General features: G+C 40.9%; 2 protein-coding genes across 4 annotated transcripts; both read left to right on the top strand.

Moving 5' to 3' along the window:
* On the top strand, positions 1 to 4,048 carry DNAJC28 (DnaJ heat shock protein family (Hsp40) member C28). The gene is made up of 3 exons (XM_042458321.1): positions 1 to 50; positions 1,424 to 1,500; positions 2,716 to 4,048. Exon 3 carries the CDS (start codon positions 2,745 to 2,747, stop codon positions 3,879 to 3,881), a length of 1,137 nt encoding a protein of 378 aa, XP_042314255.1. The 5' UTR covers positions 1 to 50; positions 1,424 to 1,500; positions 2,716 to 2,744; the 3' UTR covers positions 3,882 to 4,048.
* Positions 32 to 25,626, top strand: TMEM50B (transmembrane protein 50B). 3 transcript variants are annotated; one of them, XM_042458324.1, is made up of 8 exons: positions 32 to 50; positions 1,424 to 1,500; positions 11,890 to 12,053; positions 17,240 to 17,352; positions 18,034 to 18,101; positions 19,237 to 19,329; positions 22,579 to 22,636; positions 23,959 to 25,626. In XM_042458324.1, exons 3-8 carry the CDS (start codon positions 11,955 to 11,957, stop codon positions 24,002 to 24,004), a joined length of 477 nt encoding a protein of 158 aa, XP_042314258.1. In that variant the 5' UTR covers positions 32 to 50; positions 1,424 to 1,500; positions 11,890 to 11,954; the 3' UTR covers positions 24,005 to 25,626. The 3 variants fall into 3 exon arrangements, with proteins under 3 accessions (XP_042314258.1, XP_042314259.1, XP_042314257.1); XM_042458325.1 differs by lacking the exons at positions 32 to 50; positions 1,424 to 1,500 and adding an exon at positions 6,124 to 6,304 and having other exon boundaries at positions 23,959 to 24,044; positions 25,340 to 25,626; XM_042458323.1 differs by lacking the exons at positions 32 to 50; positions 1,424 to 1,500 and adding an exon at positions 6,127 to 6,304.
* Positions 25,627 to 26,933: the final 1,307 nt, after the last annotated feature.

Genomic DNA, 26,933 nt, shown 5'->3' with positions numbered 1-26,933 from the left:
GCGCAGAGGCGGGGCTTCGCTGACAGCTTCCTCGGGAGCCCTTAAAGAAGGTCAGTGTCTTCCTCGCTAAAGGACGAAGAGCTCTTTAGGTAGCATAGGTCCCAAACACACTACAGAAATAATCCAGTTTGAGACTGCTTTAACTGCCCCTTGGCTAAGTGCTAGGGAATCCTGGGAATTGTAGTTTGTTGCGGCACCAGAGCTCTCTGTGACAGAGAAGGTTCAGTGTCTCTCAAAACTACAGTTCCCAGAATCCCCTGGCATTAAGCCAGGGCTGTAAAGGGGTCTCAGAGTTTGAGCCTCCAGCTCGGCCATGAAGCCCCTTGTCTGATAAACTCCACTCTCTCAGCCTCAGAGGATGGCAACGGCAAGCCCCCTCTGAACTAGTCTTGCCAAGAAAACCCCAAGAGAGGGCCACCATGAGTTGGGAAATGACTTGAAGACACACAACAACAACAACAACAACAAGGGTCTGTGAGTGGCCTGAGTACCCTAAAAGGCCCCAGGTCCTGTCTAATCTTGGAAGCTAAGCAGGATCAGCCCTGGTTAGTACTTGGGTGGGAGACTGCTCATGAAGCCAGGTGCTGCAGGCTATATTTCAGAGGAAGGAACTGGCAAAAGCCATCTCTGAGCAGTCCCTGTGAAATTATTGGGGTTGCCATAAGGGCCCAGTGACTTGAAAGAAGATACAAACACAAGGGTCAATGGGGTTTTAAATAGACTAGTGGGACTATTCACCCTGCAGTTGGTTACTAGGCATTCATGTCAAGGGACTAACTTTACCTTTGTAGTGGGACTATACTGGTATAATGTGTAGGAGGCAGAGTAAAAGCTTGTAAACAATACACTGAAATAGAGTGATTTGATAAAAAGAGAAATTACTCTTTTAAAAAGAAATCTTGATTTCATTATGTAATCTGTACTATAGAGCATATTCAAAAGAGTATTAAACCCAAAAGTATAACCATGGAAAATCCAGTCTGCTCTCGACATTGACGTTGTTTCTAGCAATCATGGAGTAATAGCACATGAAATAAATTTTGTTTCCGTTATCATTGGACATACTCCATAAATAACTAAGACAATCCTTTAATCTGCCTTAAATGCAATGCATTCAGGTCTTAGGAGCCACAACTTATGTGTATGGACTTTTGGTTCAGTCTGTTTCCAGTTCAGTACTGGAACAAATGATATTTTCTCCTATTTTGTTTCCTTCTCCTTGTTTAATCTAAATACAAGAACATGTGGTAGTTATTCTGTTGACTTTAGCCTTTGACTCATATCTTTTGTCTTTCCAAGATGGAAGAATATACAAATGATAGTATCCAGGAAAACATTTACCAGTTTTATGTATGTCCTTTAACTGAAGGTTTTTTGCTGATCATCACTTATATTTTGATGGGACTGTTCTTTCCCCCCATAGTCTAAAGGAAGCTGACAGAAAGCTTCAGAATTGCCAAGACATGCGGAATGACCATGTTTCTTCTAGAAGAATTGAAGGTAAAATGGTGTTGGTCTTCTCACTTCATCATTAAGAATATTCCGCCATTTGTTTTCTAAATTAATTATTGCCTGAGACTGCAAGATTCTTGATTCAGTTTCAAAGTTGGGCTTAAGCTATTTAGAGTTACTTTCTTTAGTTAATCTTATTGATCACGTATTCAGTCAATCACCTGACTTTTAATCAGTTGCATTTTTTGGTGGCAGCATGAAGGTTAGTTGTTCGCTTACACATTTGGAAACAATTTGGAAACTCACTGTTAAGAGGAAGGTCTCTTTCCAAATCTGAAAATATGAAATGCAGAGTAGGTAGAGTAGACCAGCACAAACACAAAGCCATTGAGAAAAACTTTACAGAGTATTCTCACCTCCTGAAATTCTTTCAGTTACATATGTGCCAAATTGCATGTTTTCCCTCTGTTTCTATTGGAACTTGAGTTAATAGATGGTGTGATTCTTGTAATACTAACCTGTCAGGTGGAATATAGCTTCAAAAATGCTCCCATTTCATTGATATTGTGGAAGCAGAATCCGGCAAACATATTTATAAAGCAGGGGCAGGCAAAGCATGTCTCCACTCCTCTGCTAAGTGGGGTTCAGGCCTAAACTGGGGAAAGGATGGAGAGAAGTGTGGCCTTTCAAGGTCTGGGATAGGATAAAAGTGGACAAAGTTATTCTCCATCCATTTATAAAGTATACACTCATCCCTCCATATTTGCGGATTTGATTATTCACGGATTTCATTACTATGTTCTCTCTAGGAATATCTAGGTCCTCCAGTGCAAGTCTATAGTCAACTTAAACTAAAAGTTGCACTGAAAGACCTAGAGATTCCTAGAAAGAATACTCTACTAGGCCTTTGTAGCTCCTCCAGTGCAGTTCTATGGTCAGTGTCTGTCGGATGTTGACCACAGAGTTGCACCGGAGGACCTAGAGATTCCTAGAGAGGTGTCCCCTCAGGTAAAAACATGATATTTTTGTTATTTGCGGTTTTTCCATATTCATGGGGGTCTTGTGCCCCTAACCCTAGCGAATATGGAGGCACAACTGTACTTCGTAACTGCTTAGCCTCTGGGTTAACTGTGTGTGAGAATTAACTCAGAACATTTGTTAATTATCTAAACTAACTCACAGAAAAGAACCCAAGAATGGCAATACAGTAGATCTTTTCAAAAATATAACTAATTCACTTAAATTCCATTTGAACTTGTTCAGGTTTGTACCTGTAGCTACACTGAAGAGCTATGAAGTGGCTTTCTGTGGTGCTGATGAGAAAAATACAATGTCATATCTCGGTATGTTCAGTGCTGGTTCCAAAGAAACACAATCCAGCTCCACGTTGCTTTGATTATGGCCATCGACTGCTGTCAGATCACAGGCATAAGAACATCAAAGAATCTTACAGGATTCTTAAAGTTCAGGAAGGTTGTTCACTGGATGATGTTAGAAATGTATACCGAGATCTTGCCAAGCAGTATCACCCCGACAGCGGATCGGCTACAGCAGATGCTGCAATTTTTGTGCAAATTCAAGAAGCATATACAACTGTGCTTAATGATATAGCTGAGAAAATGAAATCAAGAGAAAAGGCAGAGGAGGATGAGGAAGATAGATTCAAATCTAAAGCACCACAACACAGACACTATTTAAGTTTTGAAGGTATTGGTTATGGTACTCCAAGTCAAAGACAAAAACAGTACATGCAGTTTAGAGTTGATCGGGCTTCTGAACAGGTCATGGAATACCGGAAGCAGATTATGGAGAGTGGACTTGCTATGAGTGAAGCTATGTTAGCAAAAGATGTACGGCAAAGTAAGAAAGCAAAGATCACCCAAGCAATGGAACGATTGGTTGAAGACCTCATTCAGGAATCCATGGCAAAAGGAGATTTTGATAACCTTAGTGGTAAAGGAAAGCCTTTGAGAAAATTTTCAGATTGTCCACATATTGATCCTATGACTCACAACCTGAACCGGATCCTGATAGACAATGGATACCAACCAGAATGGATTCTCATGCAGAAAGAAATACGGGAAACCATTGAAAAGCTAAGAAAGGATATGGTTATTTCTAGGAAGAAACTGGGAGATCCAATGACACCGCAGAAAGCAAAACAATGGCAGGAGATTTGTGAACATTTTATAGAAGATGTCAAGGCATTAAACAAACGAATTAATGATTTCAACTTAGTTGTTCCCCTTCTCAGCAGACAAATGGTACATTTTAATGCAGGCAAAGAAATTGCAAAGATACAGGAGCTCCACAAAATCCAAGTGGAAAAAAAGACTGGAAATGACACAGAGAAAACAGAAAACAAAAGTGGTAGAGCATCTGATATTAAAACCAGTTTTTTAAACTGGATTACTCTTATTCTGAAGTAGAATTAAGCAGATAATAATTTGATTTTTCTGTGAAAGACAGATCCTTCCAAAAGACTTTAAGTTTTTTCTTCTTCTATTTTACTGTTGGAACAATTTCTAGTTCAAACACATAGTAAGTGATCTTTGCTGTGGAAGGATAGGATTAAATAAAAACACTTCTACCAGCATGCCTTGGCTTTGTTGCTATCCCTTCATTTGTTAGTTATGGTGAATTAATATTTTGATTAGAAATTTAGTCACCTACACATTTGGACAGTTTTAAAAATTAGCTGAAACAGACAAATGTTTGTTCCTAGAGCAAAGGTTTTAAAGTGGCAGGAATTTTTAGGGACGCTAAAAATATGACTATGGGAGAGATATCTTGAATTAATAGGTTTTTGTGAGGCTTTTGGGCTCTGTGGCCATGTTCTAGAAGAGTTTATTCCTGACGTTTTGCCAGTATCTGTGGCTGGCATCTTCAGAGATTCATCTTGAATTGAGTTATTAGGTCCATCTAGAACAGATCTACTGAATCAATTGCTGAGTGGTATGTCAATACTTTAGTAAATATATTGATTGAGTAGGTCTCCTGTAGCTGAGACTCTCAATTTGAAGTGTAGCAGTGACTATTACTGAAACAAAACATCACTGGTCTTCGGAAATTTAGGTTGAGAGTTACCGTTCGTGTAATGGGAAAACTTACTAGAACCATATCCTTTAGCTAGTTAAGCAAATGTACTGCAGCTTATCTAATAACAGCAGTGAGTGAAGATACCTGTAACTGCTACTTTTACAGCAGTGTGTAGTTTGGATAGTGTGGCTATTACAATACTGAACAGTAAAATCACAATTCCTGGGAGCTAAAGAGCACAACATCAGGTCTGTCTGTCTGTCTGTCATTCAAGACATAGTGTAAGTGCCACTATAAATAATGGGACTAATTTCTGAGGAGATATGCATAGGATAGCATTATTAAACAACCAATGGACATCAAGTTTAAAGCAGTGCAGAAGAAAACAAAATGGGAAAGGAAGCTGCACATTTAGGTGCAGCTAAGGATGGATCAGCACTGAGGAATCAATGCAGTTTGACGCCGCTTTAATGGCCATGGCTTAATGCTGTGTAATTCTGGGATTTATAGTTTTGTGAGAAATTAAGCCTTGTCAGAGAGCTTTATGTTTGCCACAGAAAACTCTCAGGATTCCCTAGCACTGAGCCAGGGCAGTTAAAGCAGTGCCCAAACTGCATTAATTCCTCAGTGTGGCAGCAGCCTAAGGTCTAATACACACTGCAGAAATAATCCAGTTTGATACCGCTTCAACTGCCCTGGCTCAGTGCTAGGGAATCCTGGGAACTGTAGTTTATTGTGGAATCAGAGTTCTCATGACAGAGAAGGCTCAATGTCTCCCAAAACTACAATTCCCAGGATTCCCTAGCACTGAGCCAGGGTAGTTAAAGCGGTCTCAAACTGGATTATTTCTGCATTGTGTTTTGGAAGAAAGGTAACAACCCAGCAGGTGAGTTAGCAACTGTATAGAGAAGTCTGTGGCAAGGCAGGTTATGAAATGAATTGATGATGCGGTCTGACATTGCTTTACCTGCCATGGCTCTACTCTCTGGAACCTGGGATGTGTAGATTGTGGTCCCAGAGCTCACTGACAGCGGAGCCTTGGACAGCTCACAAAACTACACATCCCAGGATCCCACACCATGGAGCCCTGGCAGGCCAAGCCCTGTCAAAAGCTTTTTAGAACCATGCAGGGGCAGTTTAGGTTATTTTAATATTGTATATTTTAAATGTTGTCTGTTTTAAAACTTTTTACTGTTTTGAGTGGATTGTTTTGTTTTTAAAGTGCTTTTTTAATATATTTATAGAAAGATAGATAGATATTGTATATTTACACACACACACATACATATATATAATGTTTTATATGTGTGTGTATATTTATTTACATGTTGTAAATATATAAAACACACACACACATGTTGGAAATAAAATAAACATAAGGCAGTCAGTGAGATTCCACTATAGCTAATAGGCAAAAATTCCTCTTAAGGCAGCAGGAGCAGGGCTTCCTCCCGCATGAAAGCGCTCTGATTCTGAGGCCTGCCTCGCGCCCAACCGTCATCGCGACTGACGCCTGCGCGCGCCAGTTCATCTATGACGTCTGGCGGGTGGGCGGAGCCACGGAGGCCACACCTTCGCCAGGCATCTCTGTCTCAATCTCTCTCTCTCTCTCTCTGTCCCTGCGCCGGCGCGCTTTCCAATCACCGCGCTCATCCCGGTTCCTCCCGATTGTGACGCGTCAAGCCGGGAGTTGATTGGTCGAGGCTCCCTGTGGCTTCCTTCCTCGCCTCAGCCTGTGGCTGGCAGCAGGGCAGAGCAGAGGTGGCCCGGTTGGGGCAGTGGATGGAGCACGCAGGAGAGGAGGCGCTTCCAGGTGAGGGTGAGGGGGAGCGGGGCTCGCGCGGGGAGCCCTTACTATCATTCCCGCCCGCCCCCGCCTTCCTCCTCCTCCTCCGCTCACTCTTGCCCTTGAGCCCAGCGAGGCTGGGGGCAGCGGGGGCGGCTCTTGCGGGAGGACATTTGCTCTTGTTGTGTGCCTTGGAGTCCTTTCCGACTTATGGCCACCCCAAGGAGACCCCGCCGTGGGGCTTTCTTCTTGGCAAGATTTCTTCGGAGGTGTTGTGTGTGTTGTTGTTGTCGTTTGCCATGGCCATCCTCTGAGGCTGAGAGAGTGTGGCTCACTTGCTCTCTTTGGCGATAGTCTCTCTCTGCTGTTCCCCACATCCTCACGCATTGCATGCCCCTCCATTCCTCTTTATGGACATCCTTACAAACACAAACGTCTCATGCTTTTATAGGACTCTCTTGTTTTCCATATTCTCACACATTAGATTTCATTTCTGTTTCTGTGTATCTTTGCAAACACAGATGTGTCACACTTTCAAAATGTTATTATTATTATTATTATTATCCATTCTGTATTTTCACACATTACATATTTCTCCATTCCTACTTATGGATGTCTCTACAAACACAAATGTCACACACACACACATTAATTTTCCATATTCTCACACATTCCATATCTCTCCATCCTATTTATGTATATCTTTACAAACACAAATGTGTGACTATATATACTGTATATAAACTGTATATATATAACATATCTCTCTGTTCCTTTCTCTATATATCTTTACAAACACAAGTGTATGGCTATATGTAGTCACACATTTGTGTTTGTAAAGACATCCTGACCCTTGGCCCCAGAACCAGTGCATCTGAGACCAAGGCTCAGGAGGCCAGGAGTGGAGGAGTGTCTGTTCCTCAGGTCCTCCGAAGAAGTGGCTCTGACTCTGTGGTAGTAGCTCAGGCCAAAATAAACCAGTTTTAAAGGTGCCACTAGGCTCTGTCCTCTTTCCTTGTTATATCGAAACAGAGTGAGGAGGGACCAAAACACATTGCAGAGATAATCCTGCTTGATGTAGTACAGTATGTTTGAATGTTGGACTATGACTCTGGAGACCAGGGTTTGAATCACAACTCAGCCATGTAAACCCACTGGCAGACCTTGGGCAAGTCACACACTCTCAGCCTCAGAGGATGGCCATGGCAGGCTCCCTCTGAATAAATCTGGCCAAGAAAACCCTGTGATAGTTTCATCTTAGGGTCCATATGTTGGAAACGACTTGAAGGCACACAGCAAAGCACAAATGAGCATCTAATTCTTTCTTTCCTGTGGGCAAATGTGTTTTTAGCACTTGTTTTAGTTCCGATTTCCAAGCCAGGGAGGGGGTTTCCTGCCCCGATGGACGGACGGATAGTTTTTGTGTGTGCGCAGGTGTTGGGGAAATTAAATTAAAACTCTTCATGAGAATATTTGGGGAATGCTCACCCAAGGATGCCTTTACACACCCTTCTGTCTGTTTCTGTGCAGAGGAGTTGACTGCGCCCCTTTTAAATTATCTTTCCATCTCTGGAAACCGGTTCCACTTGTGGGACCAAGCTCAGCAAGAGTGACTGGAGCTTTGTATTCAAAGACACCATCACAGTCTTCGTCTGGAAAACCATTATGCAGAGGGATCTTGTATGCCAGCCTGGTGTAGTGGCTTGAGTGCTGGGCTGCCACTCTGGAGACAAGAGTTTGATTCTCCAGCTCAGCCATGAAACCCATTAGGTGACCTTGCGCTGTTGGTTCTCAGATGGCAAACCTTCTCTGAACAAATCGTGCCAAGGAAAGCCCATTTACCTTAAGGCCACCATAAGGTAGAAATGACTTGAAGGCACACAACAACAACAACAGGGATCTTGGAGCAGTTTTGAGGCTCACTGGAAGAGAGAAGTTGGGAGCATGAGCTTTCATAGACATGCACCTACTTCCTCAGATGAATGCTCTGTAGCTTTATATGAGTGCTTGCGAAAGGCAAAAAGCCAATAAAGGAGGCCTCAGTGGAATGACATTTATTACAGGTTTATTAAAGCGCTGCATTTGCATAGATAAAGGCTGCCTGCTTATTCATTAAAATCTTGATTTCAGAGTTTTCTCAGTATATCGGCTTGAGGATTCAGTGGTAGAGCGCAAGGGCTTTGTGTGAAAAGGTTATCAGGTTGGTGTTTGGGACAAAGTAGCACAGACCACAAAGAGCTGGCTTTGGTAGCTGCTGGAATGACCAAAATAGAATTCCAGAGGTCTGCTGTTGGGGAATCTCCATCAGAGATTTGCATTTTGAAACGTGTGAAATTGGGTCAGCTAAGCACAGGTTGCCTACTCTGGACATTTAAAATTTCAAAAGAAGTAAAGTAGAGGCTAGGGAGTGCACAGCATAATTAATGCTTCATGTATGCATATTGCTAACATTGTTTTTTACCTCATTACTGAACATGAGAATCTCTTGCAAAAATATTGTGTCGACTTATGAATTAAAATTATAAGGGAGTTGATTTCAAAGGGGAAATTAAACATTCTGGAAGAATTTATTTCTTTATTTGATATATACTTTTTTCTCCCCATGAAAGATGGAAAATTAAAATTTAGGTGACTGTCATCAGAAAGAAAGTTAAGAAATATAATGTTCCTCATGTTTGCTAGCTGAAATCAGTGAAGGTTGCAGCCCAGTCTGGTATACATTTATTCAGTAATATATCCTTTCATTTCACTGGGTTTATACCCAGATAAACTTTCAGAGGATTGTTGCCCTAAAGATGCTTATCATAGCATTTGATCTTCAAGAGGTAGAAAAGTTATATTTTGGAGTGTGGGTCCCATACTCCCTCCGGTAGTCAAGGCAGTTGGGGAGTTCTGGAAATTAATCCAAAAAAGTAACTTTCCATGCTCTGTCTGTCTCCCTGTATCATTTGGTGCTCTAACAATTGAAATCCCAACATATCTATGTCAGCTTCCTTTAACTGAATTTGTAGCAAAGTACTGTATTTTCCAGCGTATAAGACGACTCTTTAACCCTCTAAAACTGCGTCTAAAGTCGAAGGTCGTCTTATACGCCGGGTTAAGCCCTGGCCACAAGAGAGCCCTGCGGCCTGGCACGCTCACCTGGTCTGTTCCATGGCCCAGCGCATCCGCCACCGGCTTCCAGGCCTCCAGCAGCCCCTTGAAGCCTGTGCACAACTGCCTGCTTCACAAGCCTCCGAAGGCCTCTTGAAGACTGCATGCGCATGCACGGCCGGCTGCTGGCTTCAAGGGGCCTCCAGAGGCCTGTGAAGCTGGCACCCACGCTCAGGCTTCAAGGGACCTGCAGAGGCCTCTTGAAGCCTGCGTGTGCGTGCATGGCCTGCAGCCGGCTTCACAGCCCTCCAGAGGCCCCTTGAAGCCTGTGCGTGGCTGCCAGCTTCACAGGTCTCCAGAGGCCTGTTGAAGTCTGCGTGCGCACGCACACGGCCAGCTGCCAGCTTCACAGAAAGAGGGGTAGTCTTATACGGTAAGTATATCCCAAACTTTATATTTTTACTGAAAAAGTTCGGGGTCGTCTTATACGCCCAGTCATCTTATACGCCAGAAAATACAATATACTGGATGCCTTAGATGTGGATCTTCAAGAAAGGTGTTACCGCTTTGAAGCTAATATCCTACAATAGTGTATCCCACTATTTTGAGTAAAGTGTAGAAGGAAATCATTGTAGAAATAAATCAACGCAACACTTCCACAGAATATGGTGATATTGTCTGATTATCTCCCTGTAATGGTATTGTTGTTGTGTGCCTTCAAATCGTTTCTGACTTGACAGTGATCTTAAGGCAACTATATCGTGGGGATTTCTTGGAAAGAATTGTTCAGAGAGAATTTGCGTTTGCCTTCTTCTGAAGGTGAGAGAGGGTGACTTGCCCAATGTCACCTGGTGGGTTTCCATGGCTGAGGAAGGAATTGAACCCTGATCTCCAGTACTGTAGTCCAGTGCTCAAACTATTAGAATCATAGAATAATAGAGTTGGAAGAGACCACTAGGGCCATCCAGTCCAACCCCCTGCCATGCAGGAAATCCAAATCAAAGCATCCCCGACAGATGGCTATCTAGCCTCTGTTTAAAGACCTCCAAAGAGGGAGATTCCACTACACTTAGACTATGCTAGCTCTCTGATAGAGGTATTAGATGTCACTTAACATAGTGTAATTATATCCCTTAACCTGCTTTCTTCATTGACAGTTTTACTGCTGCTTTAGTCCATGATGGTGGATGGAATATATTTGGTTTCTCTGTGTATCTGTTTCCCCATTCACCAAGAAAACAGCTGTGCAACTTTTTTCATCAGTTTTATATTTTACAGTTGTAGATCAGGAAGTGTCTGGGTAGATACTCTAGTATAACTATGGCGGGTTATAAACTGCCATGAAAGTACGGAGTCAGTTTGTGTCGCTGGGCGCAGCCTTTCTCCTCCTCCCCACCTCTTGAAGCCCCAAGAACACCCCTTTTCAGGTTGCGGGGAAGGGGCTTTTTGCCCTGGAAAGCGGCGGATTGGGGCCTCAGAGGCTGCCGGTCTGGCAGCTGAGGCCCCGATACACCGGGGAAAGGGGTGGGTGCAGCCCATCCCAAACAGGCGGTCTGTAACCCACCTTAGTCTTTCACTATAGGCTATTGCGTACCTGTCCTAGAACATCCTCAATCTCTCCTTGTAAAAGTGATGTGCATACTCTGGTCATTTTGCATGAATGCAAGGTTGAGTGGACTGATATCTAAAACAGCTACAACCCCTGCATAGCCTATTTCTGTGAGTAATGTGATATTAGATTCATTGGCTCATGCGTGATCATCCCTTCTGCAATGGTATTTTTCAAGTGAATAGGAGAGTGAAAATGTAGACACACAGGGTTTCCTAGTCCATTCTGTCCTTACTCATTCTCTGTGCGTTTTTTCCCCTACTGATGGGGAAAAGCCAGAGAATGGGGTTAGGAAATCTTGTGTGTGTACATTTGCTTGCATATCAGGAGAGTAATACTCAGCTTTTCATTACTTCTTAGCCTTATGCTATGTCTAGCCCCTCTGCCAGCATGGGACAATAGACTTCAAAGAAATGCATGTTGACTGTAATTGTAGGCCTATATTTTTCCTTGACAAAACATCTTTTTGGGAAAATCTAATGCAAAGGAGTTGTCTTGCTCTAGAGACCTGTTCAGAAGAGATACACAGTACTATACAGAGGGTAGAGCAGGAGCCTGAATAGGTATGTACAGCTGTAGATAATTGTATATCTGTACAGTCGACCCTTGGTATCCACTGGAGTTTGATTCCATGACCCTCCGTGGATACCAACATCTCTGGATCTTCAAGTTCCATTAAATACAATGTATCATGGTGTCCCTAGTATAAAGTGGCAAAATCAAAGCTTATTTTTTGAAATTTTTATTTTAAAAATAAATTTTCAAGCCATGGATGCTTGAATCTGTGGATAAAAAATCCATTGATATGGAGGGTCAACTGTATATGGGTTCTTGCCTGATTACTGCATACTACTATTTAGAAAGTCTGTGGGAATAAACCCCTCTTATCTTTTGATCATCTTTTGTTTAGATCTTGGAAGCTTATGAAAATCTAATGCAAATACACAAGTGAAGAAGCAAAACTGAACTTAGAAAATGGCAGGCTTCCTGGACAATTTCCGATGGCCAGAATGTGAGTGTATAGATTGGAGTGAAAGAAGAAATACTGTTGCTTCAGTGGTAGCTGGGATTCTGGTAAGTCTTGAGACAAATTACTGTACAAAATTGACTGTAAGTCGACTTCATGTATAAGTTGAGGGCAAGTGTTGGGGCAAAAATCCTGGATTTTGATATGACCCATGGATAAGTTGAGAGTAAAATTTAGAGGTATATAGCAAAGGATCTAAAGAATGAAGCAAAGCAAAACAATTTCAAAGAACTTACAAAATTCCAGCAGACATAACTCTTTGTGCTCACTCTTAAGGCTGGATGGATGAGAAAGTGGAGGGGATTGGTGCTTCCAGGACAAATTATACTCTTGCCTTTCACCAAGGTATAGTTCCTTCTTTTAAATAAGAGTTAAGATACAGTACTTACACTGACCCATGAATAAGTCGACTCAGGGTTTTTTGGGTCAATTTTTGACCTAAATTTCTAGACTTATACATGAGTATATACAGTAAACATGTTTTATCTGTGTTTCTAATGTTAACGTAATGTCTAGCAGATATCTCATTTTTGTAAGAGGTCATAGTATTTTTAATGAGTTTGATTATCTTTAATGGCATCATTTCTGGTGACTAAAAGGTTGGCAGAACTGGCCATAAGTATTGTATCTGTAATCTTTCATAGGCAGATAATGATTTGCATTCTGATTTATAATTATGCTGTAAGAGCCAGCTTTTAAAGTCTTGTGTGGTAGGTGAAAGTTGATATCATACATTTTTATTATTTGCCAGACCCTTCCCAGTTGCTGATGGTAAAAAAAAAAATCATATTTAAAGGCACTGTTTATGTTGAAGCTTTGGGAAACATTTACATTTGGTCTGTTACAATGCAGTAGTGTGCAAGTTTTCTCAAAAGTTATGTTCTATTGCATTGTTGAGGACCAGTTAGGCATTAGTCTTATACACGTTTTTGTTGTCTGCCTTCAAGTTGTTTCTGACTTATTTGACCGTAAGGCAAACCTATCAATAGGTAAAAATCCTTGTCAGGTTTTTTGGAGGAAAATATGCTTACAACTGCACTATTCTGTGCACATTTTCATTTGAGAATAATCACCACACTTATAGATTGGTCAAAGAAATAATATTTGTATTAAAGGCCTTATCATATCAGAACATATTCTGGGAAGTTATGAACTACAAAATGGGGTGTTTTTAGGTTTCCTCTTGGGAGAACTGGAAGCAGTACAGCAGAGTAATGAAAGCATAGGTTTGTTAGATCAGCATATTAGCAGTGATGGTTATTTTGGCATTATTCCAAGCACACTGTCTAAATCATGCATTAGTGATAGCTGCATTCCTAATTTTCTCTTTTTTTCTCAAGTGATATATGCCATCATTATGGATTCAGTTCTAGTTTTAGTTCATCTTTCTTATGGTCATAGACCAACACATTATGGCACAGTGCAGGTTGAGCACCTCTAATCCAAAGTCCAAAAACCTCAAAAACCAGGAACTTTTTGCCACCAGCCACCCGTTTCCACCTTCAAGGCAGCAACTGTGCCACTCCTGCTGGTTCATCTCTCAGATCCTCTGTCTCTTGTCACCCTTGTGTCTCATACATAACAGAAGGGGCAAATGAATGAAATGTGAGGCTGAAGCAAGACAGGAGCATTGAAGCAGCTGCATTGAAGGTAGAACCAGGTGACAAAATATGTGAGGCTGGATTGAGACTGAGGATCCTTGAAATGGCAGGAATCCATGCTTGTTATGAATCCACACCTCCTGCCATTTCACAGATCCTCACATCTTTCTCTAGCCTCACAAATAAAGTACAGGTATGCACTATGCTATACTATTGTATTCCATTTTTTGATAAATCATTACTAGATATATGAAGCAGAAATGGAAAAGACATATTTTGCTGTCTCCTCTCTGTTCAGAATGAGCATATACTTTAAACAAATTAATACAAGCTGGTTTTGTAGTTGTGATAAGGAAGTATGATGCTTTACTATTTTAATGTTGTCTTAACAAATAATTTTAAAAGTTCAATTATGCATTAAATTTTAAAATGTATTAAAAACTCTATACAAGCCTTAAAATCTGAATTACACCGCATTTATATTCCAAACCTGACGGCATAAAAATGTTTTTATCTGTGGTCGAAAAGAAAGCAAAGATGGAGCCATCCTGGCCTCTTTAGGGAGGGGCTGTCATGCCAAGAGAGTTGTGTGTTCCATGTAGCCAGTTCCAGTTAACAACCTGGCTACAGCTCTTTGGACCAGCTAAAGTTTCGGAGAACTTTTCAAAGGCAGCTCATTACAGTAATCCAAACAGGATGTAGCCAAGGCATGTACCATTGTAGCCAGATCTGACCTCTCAAGGAACGGGCACAATTGTTGCACCAATTTTAACTGTGCAAAAGAATTCCTGGTCACTGTCGAAATGTGGGCCTTTAGGCTTAGCACTGAATCCTGAAGTACGTTTAAACAACAAACCTGGGTTTTCAAGGGGAGTATAACCCCATCTAACACAGGTTTAATCTCTATTTCTTGATCTGTCTTTTGACTGACCAGGAGCACCTCTGTCTTATCTAGATTAAGCTTCAATTTGTTTGTCCATTACAGCTGCTATACACGATTTAGTACAGAAACAGCTTTCTTGGAATTAGGTGGAAAGGAGAGTTGGGTATCATCAGCATACAGGTGACACCTTACTCCAAAACTCCAGACAACCTCTGTCAGCATGTAGATGTTGAAGCATAGAGGACAAGACTGAACCCTGAAGGACGCCACAGGCCAGTGACCAAGGAGTCTAACAGGGATCCCCCAGCACCACTTTTTGAGAGCATTTTTCCAAGAAGGAACAAGAACTACTGTTAACCGTACCTCCAAGCCCCATTCCAGAGAGGTGACTCAGAAGGATACTGTGGCATCGAAAGCCACTGAGAGGTCCAGTAGAACCAGCAGGGACACACTCCACCTGTCCAGTTCCCTGCGTACATCATCCACCAAGGCAACCAAAGCAGTTTCTGTCCCATAACCAGGCCTGAAACCAGACTGGCATGAATCTAGATAATCCATTTCATCTAGGAATCCCTGGAGTTGAGAAGCCATGCTCCAGTACCTTGACCAAAAATGGAAGGTTGGAAACTGGCCTATAGTTAGCTAATATAGTAGTATCCAGTTATTTTTTTTAAGAAGATGTCTCACCACAGCCTATTGGGACCCTGCTTTGTTGCAAAGAGGCATTAATCACTTCCCTTACCCACTCCACCAGTCTTCCTCTGGACTGTTTAATTAGCCAGGAAGGGCAAGGATCTAGTACATATGTGGTGGCTCTCACCTCTCCAATGATACTGTCCACATCCTCAGGCTGCACAAATTGAAAAGTGTCCATCAGTACTGGACAAGCAGGGGCCAAGATTACATCCACTGAAACTGTATCAACTCACATCTAAGTCAGAGCAAATCTGAGTGATTTTATCTGCAAAATAGTGAGCAAATTCTTCACAATGAGTTGTTGATTTGCTTACATTATCCTCTGGACCAGATCACAGCAGATCTCAACAACTCAGCTGAATGGTTCTGTGCAGCTGCAATAGTTGTAGCCAAAAAAATAATAACCTTTTTTTTGGTTGCTCTACTATATGCCTTCAGATAGATTTTAGCCTGTTTTCAGTCAGATTCACTCTAACTAAACTTTCTGCCACTGCTGCTCTACTCTCCATCTTGTTCACGTCATTGCTGCCAGTTCCTTAGAGAAACAAGGAGCTGGTTTAGCTCCACTCCATGAGACGGAACACTTAGGAGTGATCATGTCTACTGACCTGGTCATTCTTGCATTTCACAGATCAACCAGGGGGCTTCAACAGGATCATCTGCCAAATGGGGTGGGCCATCCTAATGGGTTCCCCACTCCTCTGGATGCTCCAAGTTCTAGCAAGTCTAAACCTGATCAGGAAGTGATCTGCCCATGACAACAGAACAGTAGAAAGCTCCTCCATTCCCAGATCACTATTATGGGGAATGAAAGACCCATCGTTGTCATAGTGGACATGAAGTTCTGAGCCACTCCCAACATGGTAGCCTCAGCATGGATATTGAAATCTCTCAGCAATATAACCCTGGAGACTCCAACGCCAGCCTCTGAGACCACCCCAGCTATTTCAGGAAGGAAGACTGTTGAGCAGTAGGGTGGGCGATACACCAACAGTCCCATATCTGTCCTGGCTGCTCACCTTTAAATACATACATTCAAACCCTGCAGACTGAGGGAATAAGACACATGGTCGGGGATATTATCCTAATAGACCACTGCCACTCCATCTCTCTCCTGCCCCCCCCCCCCAGGTCTTGCCTGCTGCTGCACAGAGAATCCTGATGGGCAAAGCTGGGAAAGATGGACTCCCCGCCCCACTTTATCCAACCAGGTCTCTGTAACACATGCCAAGTTGGCATGTTCATCCAGGATCACATCCTGAATGGCAGCTGTCCTACCATTCACTGGCTGGGCATTAAGCAGCAGTATTTTTAACCATGGGGGTTGCTGCCATGGCTTTTCAGCCTATTTGGGAAGAGATACAGTTTGGGAGCAATTAACACCCTATCATAGACTCTATCCTCAGGACAGTGCAACTGGCTCCCATTTTTATATAAGCAGATACCATGAAACCATACAGTCTTATGTATCTTGAAGCCAATACTGAAGTATGATATCTCTTAATTAGAGGAATGGGACATCATCTTTTCCAAGTGCCATTTACTATTTAAATGGAGTCTGCTTGACCTACATTGTTTTGGCCTCCATTTTGAGCCCATTTATGTTGAGTAGTTGGGGCAATTTAGTCTGGAAACATACTGTTTCCATGGAGCATCTCCTGGAAGTACTAATTTTTAGGTAGGCATATTTTTCCCAGTTTCAAATCTGTTCTTAAAGTAGTTCCCCTAGTTTCTTTCATAGCAACTAGTTTGATGTGGGGGCAGGGAACCTATAAGGTATTGCCAGAATTCATGGGGGCAGGGTGTTGCATGCAGCACATGAGCTGCATGTTTCCCATCCCTACTTTAGGAGGTATTTAAAAGCTACTGTGAAGGAGAGAGTTCTTTAGCTGCAAAATGGACCTACATTTGTTTCTGAAGGCTTGCTTCTCTTATGAGACTGGATGTCTAGGACCCATCTGATTATGAACTTTGAGTGGAAGATGGAAAAGGAAACTGCATTGGTGACCTTTCTATAGTTTCTGACTTCGTTTAATCATCATATGTAATGCAGTTTTTTACAGGTTGGTGGATAATGATTGATGCAGCTGTAGTTTATCCAAAGCCAGATCAAATGAACCATGCATTCCATACTTGTGGAGTGTTTTCCACACTGGCTTTCTTCATGTAAGTATATACAGTATAAAATGAATTTCATACCTCAGATGGCAGTTGAATGTAAACTGTCTCACATGATAAAAAGAAGCTACAAAGAAACCCTTCTCCCTCTATCTATTTTGTTTTCCCTTTTATATTTATTTATTTATTAAAGCGCTTGATGCCTTTATAGTTTGCTGCCTTCTCTGTTTGGGGGCATGGGCTGGTTTTCCTGGGTACCTGTCTCCACTATCTTCAGAGAGCAATTTCTGATCTACACCTCTTACTGTTTTTACACTTAATAAGTACCTTATGCCAGCTATCTAGGAATGATCCTTTCTTCTGCCTTTTGACTTTGTGTTGCAGTAGACTGATCACTATCACTGCCAATATTAGAAAATATACTTAAGAGTTATAGATGTTAAACTATACAGAAATTACTATATGTATTTGTGTGGTAGAGAATCCAGTGAATCCAATACTCCTGTTGTCAGATACCAATTACTGTGCTTTAGCATTTTGGCTGTTACCTGTTCAGGTTTAATAATTGCATATTTTATTGCACGATAAATTCAAAGAGAAGAATGCTAACACTGAAGTTATTTACTAAGTGGCTATCTTGTGGATCCAGAATAGTGAAGGTTTTTAATTCTTTTTAGGTTGCTGGTAACATCAATTAGTTAAATTAAAATGCTTCTTTTTGTCTTTTAGGATAAATGCTGTATCAAATGCTCAGGTGAGAGGAGACAGCTATGGTGATGGATGTCTAGGAAGAACAGGTGAGAATACATTTGTTTATCTAGCTAGACTTAATAATAATTAGAGAATTTGCTCTACAAGTGGATGCTGAGATGTGACCTATTTAAATACAATGGGCCCTCCATATATGCTGGGGTTAGGGCTGCAAGGCCCCTATGAGAGTGAAAAAACAGCAAAAAACAAACAAACAAACAAACAAAAACCCAAAACATTTTTTTAACTTGAAAGTACACCTCTCTAGGAATCCTAGGACCTCCAGCACAACTCTGTGGCCAACATCTAGCAGACGTTGGCCATATAATTGCACTGGATGGCCTTACAAATGCCTAAAAGAGTGTTATATCTACGGTAGGTCCTCCAGTGTGATTCTATGGTCAATGTCTGGCAGAGTCATGCTAGAGATTCTTAGAGAGAACATATTAATCAAATCTGTGAACAATCAGATCAGAACTGCAGATATGGAGGGCCAGCTGTATAGTACCACAAAGTAAGATGTGGAGCAGCTCATAAAAATATTGTTAGTAATAATTTCTAATATTGGCTAGAAAATTAAGATTTAGATTTAACAAATGACAGAATAAAAATGCCTTAGATGAATTCTGGAAATATTTCTAAATTATTGCACTTTTGTATCACCATCTTCTGTAGAAGTCAAGGACAGTATACATGGGATAACTACCATTTTCTCTTTCAAGTAAACCTGTGAAGTAGATTGCTTTTAAGAGGCAATCAGGTTTCCAGTTAATGAAAGAAACTTTATAGCCAGAGGCTAGACACCCAGGCCTCCCTCCTTAAAATATAACTCTCCTTTTGTTATATTGCATTTTACTGGTATTGTCAGTGCTATCAAGTGATTGTTCAGACCGAAAGCATCACAAGCTTGACAAAACAGTATAAGATTTTTACCCGATAGTCTCATTTATCTTGCACTATGTTAAACCATAATTTTTCTGGAGTTTATCATGATACCATTGATTTCTGAGGATAATGTTTTTTGTAGATGTTCATTTGTGTCATCTTTGCAGTGTTGAGATGATGAATGCAAGTCTTGTTCTACTTTTCATGAGTGGAATAAGCAGTGGTGCTTCTTTGAAGCATCCTCTCATAATTTACAGCAAATATTACCGCAGTACTTAGCTTCGTATGTTCTTACAGGTGCTCGTGTCTGGCTCTTCATTGGCTTCATGTTGATGTTTGGCTCACTTATTGCTTCCATGTGGATCCTTTTTGGAGCATATGTTACCCAAAGTAAGAGTCATTCTTGTTACTTTTTTATCCAAGGAGGAAGAAATACATACTTAACATCCTTTTTAAAATGAGATAGGTGCACATGCTTTTCTTTTTCTGTTGAGATTAAATTTGTTATTAATTAATTTATTTTTAATTTTTAATTGGATTTTAAAAGTATTATTACAAAAAATAAAAAATAGGAAAAAATTAAAAGACGAAAAAAGAGGGAAGGGGAATACCTAGGATATGAACATGAGCTAGGCATTAATATAAGGTGAACATATTTACAAAAGTACATTTTCTTGAAATGGTATTCCTTCTTGAAACTGTAGTACTTATAAAAGCTGCATGTTCACTGTGTCATGCCCATATCATTGGAATTATTTAACAAGTACTGTGGAAAATGTTGTCGGTTAACAATTAACAGCATTTCTTGACGAGCTCATGTCACTAATCCCAGCTTCTGCCAACCTAGCAGTTTGAAAGCAGCAAATGCAAATAGATAAATAGGTACCACTTTGGTGGGAAGGTAACAACGTTTTGTGCGGTCATACTGGCCACATGACCACTGGAGCCGTCTTCGGACAACGCTGGCACTTTGGCTTAGTAACGGAAATGAGCACCACCCCTTATGATTAAACATTCATGTCACAGGACTACCTTTACATTTTACCTTTACTTAATAGAAACCCATTTAGCTAGGATTTGTGTACAGCTGTTCTAAATTATGTAGGCAGGTTCTACCCAATAATAGTAGGCAGGAAGGGAGGTTCTGTTGGCCTGATCTTCCAACTGAACTGAATCTCAGTGACTCAGAAGGCAAAAGCATTGTGTTCTATGGAAATTGCTAGCCCACTTCCTGGATATTTGAAAAATCAACGCTTTTTATTAGTTGGTGTTTATTCCATGTGTATGTGTGTCAGCAGTTTTCATAGGTCAAGCCTTTTTTGGGAAGCTGCAGGCATTTTGTTCCTTTCTTGCCATGTAGTCATGGACTGCAAACAGGGGGGCCCGGCTGTAACCTTGTTGTTACAGTGGATTATTAACACCTCATTGAGGGATGGGCAATTTCCAACAAATTTGAAATTGGCCATAGTAAAACCTCTTCTAAAAAAGCCCTCCCTCGACCCCCTGTTGCATAATAATTATCGGCCAATCTCGCTATTGCCATTTTTGGGAAAGGTGATCGAGCGAGCGGTTGCAATCCAACTTCAATCGATCTTGGATGAAACGGAATATCTAGACCCATTTCAAACTGGCTTTCGGGCAGGTTACGGGGTTGAGACTGCTATGGTCGCCTTGGTCGATGATCTCCGTCTGGGCATGGACAGGGGAAGCGTGTCCCTGTTAGTGCTCTTGGACATCTCAGCGGCTTTCGATACCATAGACCATGGTATCCTTCTGGGGCGCCTGGCGGAGGTGGGAATCGGGGGCACTGCGCTCCAGTGGTTCCGATCCTACCTCTCCGGGAGGTCCCAGATGGTGCAGCTGGGAGACGTGTGCTCCGATGAGAGGGCTCTTACATCTGGGGTCCCTCAAGGAGCCATTCTGTCTCCCATGCTTTTTAACATTTACATGAAACCGCTGGGAGAGATCATCTGGAGACATGGGGCGCGGTGTTATCAGTACGCTGATGACACCCAAATAGTCTTCTCTATGTCTCCGACTGATGCAGTGACCGGGAGTGGCGTCTCTCCTCTCGTGGCCTGTCTGGAGTCGGTAATGGGCTGGATGAGGGACAACAGACTCAGCCTGAATCCAGAGAAGACGGAAGTACTGGTGATAGGTTCCCCCGGTCCGGGGTTGGCGGTGGTTCCACCTGTCCTGAACGGAATCACGCTTTCCGTGAAGGACTCTGTACGCAGCTTGGGGGTGCTCCTGGACTCGTCGCTCCACCTTACATCTCAGGTGGATGCGACGGTCAGGAGCACCTGTTATCAGCTTCGGCTGATACGCCAGCTGTGTCCCTACCTTGACCGGGGAGACCTTGAAACTGTTGTACACGCCCTGGTAACCTCTCGTTTAGATTTCTGCAATGCGCTCTACATGGGGCAACCCTTGTACCATACCCGGAAGCTGCAACTTGTGCAGAATATGGCAGCCCGTCTGGTCACTGGCACTGCCAGGGCCAGTCATATAACTCCAGTCCTTAAAGACTTACATTGGCTGCCTATTCGCTTCCGGGCGCAATACAAGGTGTTGGTAATTACCTATAAAGCCCTAAATGGCTTGGGCCCAGGGTACCTGGAGGACCGCCTCTCTCCGTACAATCCGCCCCGCACACTTCGATCTTCAGGGCAGCTATTGTTAAGTGTTCCAGAGGCGAAATATAATTCCACCTCTAGGAGGGCTTTTTCCATCTCAGCCCCCAACCTCTGGAACGCGCTGCCCTTCGAGCTCCGCTCAGCCACCTCCCTACCTCAATTCAGGAAGGGGTTAAAAACCCATCTATTTGAGCAAGCTTACCCCGACCAGTAACTCTTCCCCCCCCATGTCAGCATCGTGCTGCCGACATGTTATTTTTTATTATTTTTATTGAACTGTTTTTAATGTATTTTATTTGGTTTTGTGTAATTGTATTGTAATTTCTTGTTGTTCACCGCCCTGATTTTTTAGAAGGGCGGTATATAAATAAAATTTTATTATTATTATTATTAAGTAGAAAGGTTTTGTGGCTTCCATCTACCAGAAGAGCTTTTGCCACATTTTACTTTTCCTGTAAAGAAAAGGCCAGATGTTTTCTCATCAGTTAGCCATTGGGGCGGGGCAGGAGGGTCTGAAGCACTGAATAAAAGGAACTACTGTATTTGGTGGAATGGTCAAACAAGAAAGGTGGAAACTAGGAAAAAAAACATTGTTTAAAGTTGTGTCCTGTAACTCTAGCTGTGTAATACTGTTGTTGTTTTTTTATATTACTGCTGGCTTTTTATAATAATTCTTATATCTAGATATAATCCAAAGATCCCTTCCTGGGTCTTCCTCTCATCCAGCCTGGCAGCAGCTCAATCTCAGAGCAGTGTTGTGTGCATTTTGAAAATGTTCAGTTCTTAGACACAAATTCAGTGTGAAGTCCCTCAGTCAGATGGGACTCCACTATACATGCAATCAAAGGCTTAGTGTTTTCTGGTAGGAAGTGAGTGGCTCTGTCCAATATCTTGTGTTAAAAGAACTCTTTTAGAGCTACTTCAGAAAAATGTAAAAAAAAACCCTTTGTGTATTAGCATATTCTGAAGACCACTTAATATTCTTTGTATTTTTATTTCATAGATGTTAATGTCTACCCCGGATTAGCAGTGTTTTTCCAAAATGCTTTGATATTTTTTAGGTAAGTCATCCCCAAACATTGAATGATTATGTTAAATATACAGTTGTTTAAAATTTGCATGATTCAAACAGAAGAATAAGATGTGTTAAGGCTTCTTATGGAATTCTAGTTCATGGTACAAAACATCAAAACTAAAAGGAAACTTTCAGTTCAATAATAAAACATATGAAGTACCTGTAAGCAGTGACAGAGATGAAGAATACACTGAAGTCCACCATGTGTGGTATTGCAAAGCAGTATCTTACCTAACACCAGTGTTTTGATTATTTGGTTGATAAATCTGGTTACAACCTTATTGGGTTTTTTTAAATCTAAATTCCTACTACTATGCTACTGTAAAATCACATTCTACAGATTTTTCCAGGCATCTCTCTGTCTGGTTTGCATTGGATCAAAGGCCATATGTGATACTATGTTACATTTGAAATACATTATCTATACATTTATATATATTACCATGTTCAGAGGGCAGTGTCCAAGGATTAGTTCTGCTGTACCTCTTATAGTGCTTATTCACTGTTTGTATATAATGATGCTTCAAAAGCTGTTACACTGGGTTGTGATTACTTGAAAAGGAGTGAGCATATCTGATTGGCTTTCTGTTTAAAGCCATGGTTTTCAAAGTCAGTAAAATCTCAGGGTGGAGGAGTAAATTAATTCTGAAATTATTGCATATCGAATGGGCTGCATGTAAGGATTTCATCAGCAAAACATGTCATTGGCATTCATACTGGCTTGGTTATAGACTTTCTTAGTACACAATGCCTTCTTCCACGAAGTTTGTTCACTGACTGAATACAGTCTTTTCACAGATTCTTCGCTTTGCTGCTGTTCTTTGAAATTTTAAGAATACGCTTGAATATATCAAAATCTGATCTATGCCTTTTGCAAAACTACATACTGACTAGTGGCTGTCTCAAACAGTTTTAAATAGTAAGGCTTAGTAAAAGAACCTGAAGTTTAAAGGGGCATATTTAAATCAGATTATGGCCTTAATCCAGTTTTTTCATTCAAACATTAAGTCATTGGAATTTAGCGTAAGTGTTATTTATCAGCTTCACAGTAATATAATATGTCTAGTTGAGACCAAAGGATTTAGATTCGTTTTACGACATGCATAGTAGATCATGTGCTTGGACTGCAGTCCGTGTTCAGATTGCTGTCAGTACCAAATTCCACTGAGTATGCAGTGCCTTGGGCTTTTATTCTAAGAAGCCAGTGGAGATGGTAATGAAATGAAATATACTGTATATGCTAGTGTTATATCTTTTTGCATGTAGATGAAACTAATGTCTGGTTTATGTCAAATTCTTTCTTCATAGTACCCTTATCTACAAATTTGGAAGAACAGAAGAATTGTGGGCTTAAGAGTACAGTTTTTCTTTATCCTGCTTAGCAAGTCCTGAATGTAAATATAAATTATGTTTTGGTTGTTTTCTATTTTTGCAGGCACATTTGCATTACACATTTTGAATTTTTCCTTTTTTTGGGGGGGAAAGTGAACTGATTTAAATATTCTGTTCCAAGTTGTTATATTTAGCTACCTTTTTAATAGAATATGTACATATGTACATATTATTGCTCTCTGAATCTATGTGTTAAATGACAATCATGGGGAAATATTTGTGCTAATTTCCTCATATTTTTCAAATAACATGAAAAGCAGTGAATGTTACCGTTATATTGCAGTTGGCAGGATCATCTGATTATTATATGGAGTCTGTTTTAAGAGGCTATAGCTTTGTCAGAATCATCACATGCTGTTCTTAAGTGCAAATCAGCTTAGTAGCTTCTTATACTACATTAGCTGAGGGATGAAAACTTTGATTAGATGATCAGAAAGTAACACTAAAGAATTTTATCTAGAATATCATTAGCAAGATTCTTCAAAACAGCCATTTTGTAATGCATGACAGGGAGGAAAAATTGTTTTCCAATGTCCTTAAAAGCTAGTATAATCTGGCAGCCTATCGCAGAACTTCACCTAACACGAATTTCCTGAATACTGGAAATGTTCTGTACTACTGCACAATTTGTCCTGAACAAAATGCATGATAGAAGTATGAAAATTCTGAAATGCACTAAGATCACAAAAACTTTGTTTGCTAACGCAGCATGTCCTAAAATGGGATGGCCCAAATTATTTAAAACTAAAGTACTGGTATGTTTGGCAAGGCATAACATAATAGGTGGTTTTAAACTTGAGATCTTTTCTTATTTTAAAAAAAATATCTCCCAAGTGTCTAATAACTTATTAACCTTTTGAGGCATTAGATATACAGGCAGGCTGTATGATTATTTTAAGTAAAATCACATTTGCCATGGATATTTGCGTATTGAGGGTGAGGGAGGTCCCATGCACCAGTTGTTGCAGGAATTCCTGTTTGTTGCTTTCTATATATTTTAAGGAAAAGGTTTGTCTTTAGATGTGATTTGCTAAGATTCCAAAAAAAAAGGAGGGAGGGAAAGATGGAAGAAGCCAATTATATTTTTTTAACTAGTCATGTTCAACTTGTAGCAAGACTATCATTTTCAAAGAGTTTTATATTTTATTCATACAAATGATAAGCCTTTATGCTAGTGCAATTTGCACTAACTTGTATTGGTTGTATTTTGTGTCCCCAAATCCAAATAGTTTACTGAGAATTACGTCAGGCTGCATAAAAAGCATATTTTAATAGTTTTTTTTTCTTTTATGTTAAGTACTCTTGCAAGTTGTAGGGAAATGAAGAATCAGGTGAACTAGGATTGCCCTGCATTCTGATTGTTAGAGGTCCTGGGCAAGTGGCCTGGTAGTGTGGATTTCTGTAAACAGACTTCAATGGACAGACTATGAAGCAAATCCTTAAGCTGAGAGTTGTCCTGTTATGTCAGACTTAATTTGTACTTGATTTCTCCATCAGACTGTCACCTTGTTCTGTTATAAAATTTTAGACAACCATAATTGTTCACTGTATTTACATTAACATCCAATAAAAATTGGTAAAATATTTTGTTTTATCAAGTTTATACTGATACTACTGTAAGATCTTCCTATAAATCCCTTTGGCGTTGACTTTCTGAGTTGCACCAGTGCTCGATTCACATACTTAAGATGATGGAAAGGGGCATGGATAAAAAAATTTCTACTCACAGTTTTATGTAATACACCAAGTGCATGAAAACTTTGAATCTAGTAATCTTGACCCACTTTACAAGAAACATGCTAATTTCCTCACATTTCTGAAGAAGCATTTTAAATTAAATACACTGGTCCCCCGGGTTACGAAATACCCAGGTTACGAAATTTTCGGGATACGAAAAAATCCCATAGGGATTTATTGTTTCGGCTTACGAAGGTTTTTTCGGGTTACGAAAAAACCCCGGCGCTGTTTTAAATGGAGCCGCGGCGCAGCCGCGGCTTTTTCCCCATTAGCGCCTATGGGCTATTCGGCTTACGAAGTATCCCGGGTTACGAAAGCGGCGGCGGAACGAATTAATTTCGTAACCCGGGGTACCAGTGTAATCAGATAAAGTTTTTTATTGTTTAGCTTTTTAAATCCTTGCTGCTCCTAAATGTAATAATAGCTTTTGGCGAAAATGGGAGGCTTCCTAAATATAGGGTAGAATCCATTTGGTGATTTAAGATGCCATAACCTCCCAATTTCACAAGCACAAAGGAGGTGTCAAATACCTTCTAGTGTGTTCGTGTGTTTTCCTTGATTGCTCCATGACAACTACGTGGTACTTTGGTCCACCTATGTGGCTAGTCAAAGACCTGGAAAGTGGAACAATATGTCGGAAAAGGCAGCAGCCATTTTTCCCTTGGAGCTCACTGACTGTCCAAGAAAGCTGAAGACTGGTGTTTCCTGGCTATGCACAGCAGGTGGATGGTGCCTGTGCATAGCTCTATCATCCTGGGGAGCTGATTGAATTGGGAGTATGTCTGGGTACCATCTAGCTGCTATGTACAGCCATGGAAAGAGAACCTTTCTGGACACCCAGAGGAACTTCACTGATGGACCTTAACACACCACCATAGTTACAAGTTAAGGCTGGCCTTGGTTTGTTGCATTATTCTAAACACTTGTACCCAAAAGTGCAAGACCACCACATGTAGAAGGAAGGCTGCTCCTGTGTAACATCTCCCAATGTAGATTCCACTCCGTCCTTTTTTTCTCTTTGCCTACTCGTATTCATATTCTCTCTCTCAAAAAAATGTAAACATTTGTGTAAGTCTTCCATGTTAATTCTAATGGGTTTGGTGGGGAAATGAACTCATTTCCAAAACTGCAAACTAGCAAGCAAGCAAATGAAG

The sequence above is a fragment of the Sceloporus undulatus genome, chromosome 3, assembly GCF_019175285.1.
Source record: "Sceloporus undulatus isolate JIND9_A2432 ecotype Alabama chromosome 3, SceUnd_v1.1, whole genome shotgun sequence".
Taxonomy (NCBI): Eukaryota; Metazoa; Chordata; class Lepidosauria; order Squamata; family Phrynosomatidae; genus Sceloporus; species Sceloporus undulatus.
The sequence above is the reverse complement of the archived record's forward strand: the minus strand, read 5'-3'. Positions and strand labels throughout refer to the sequence as shown.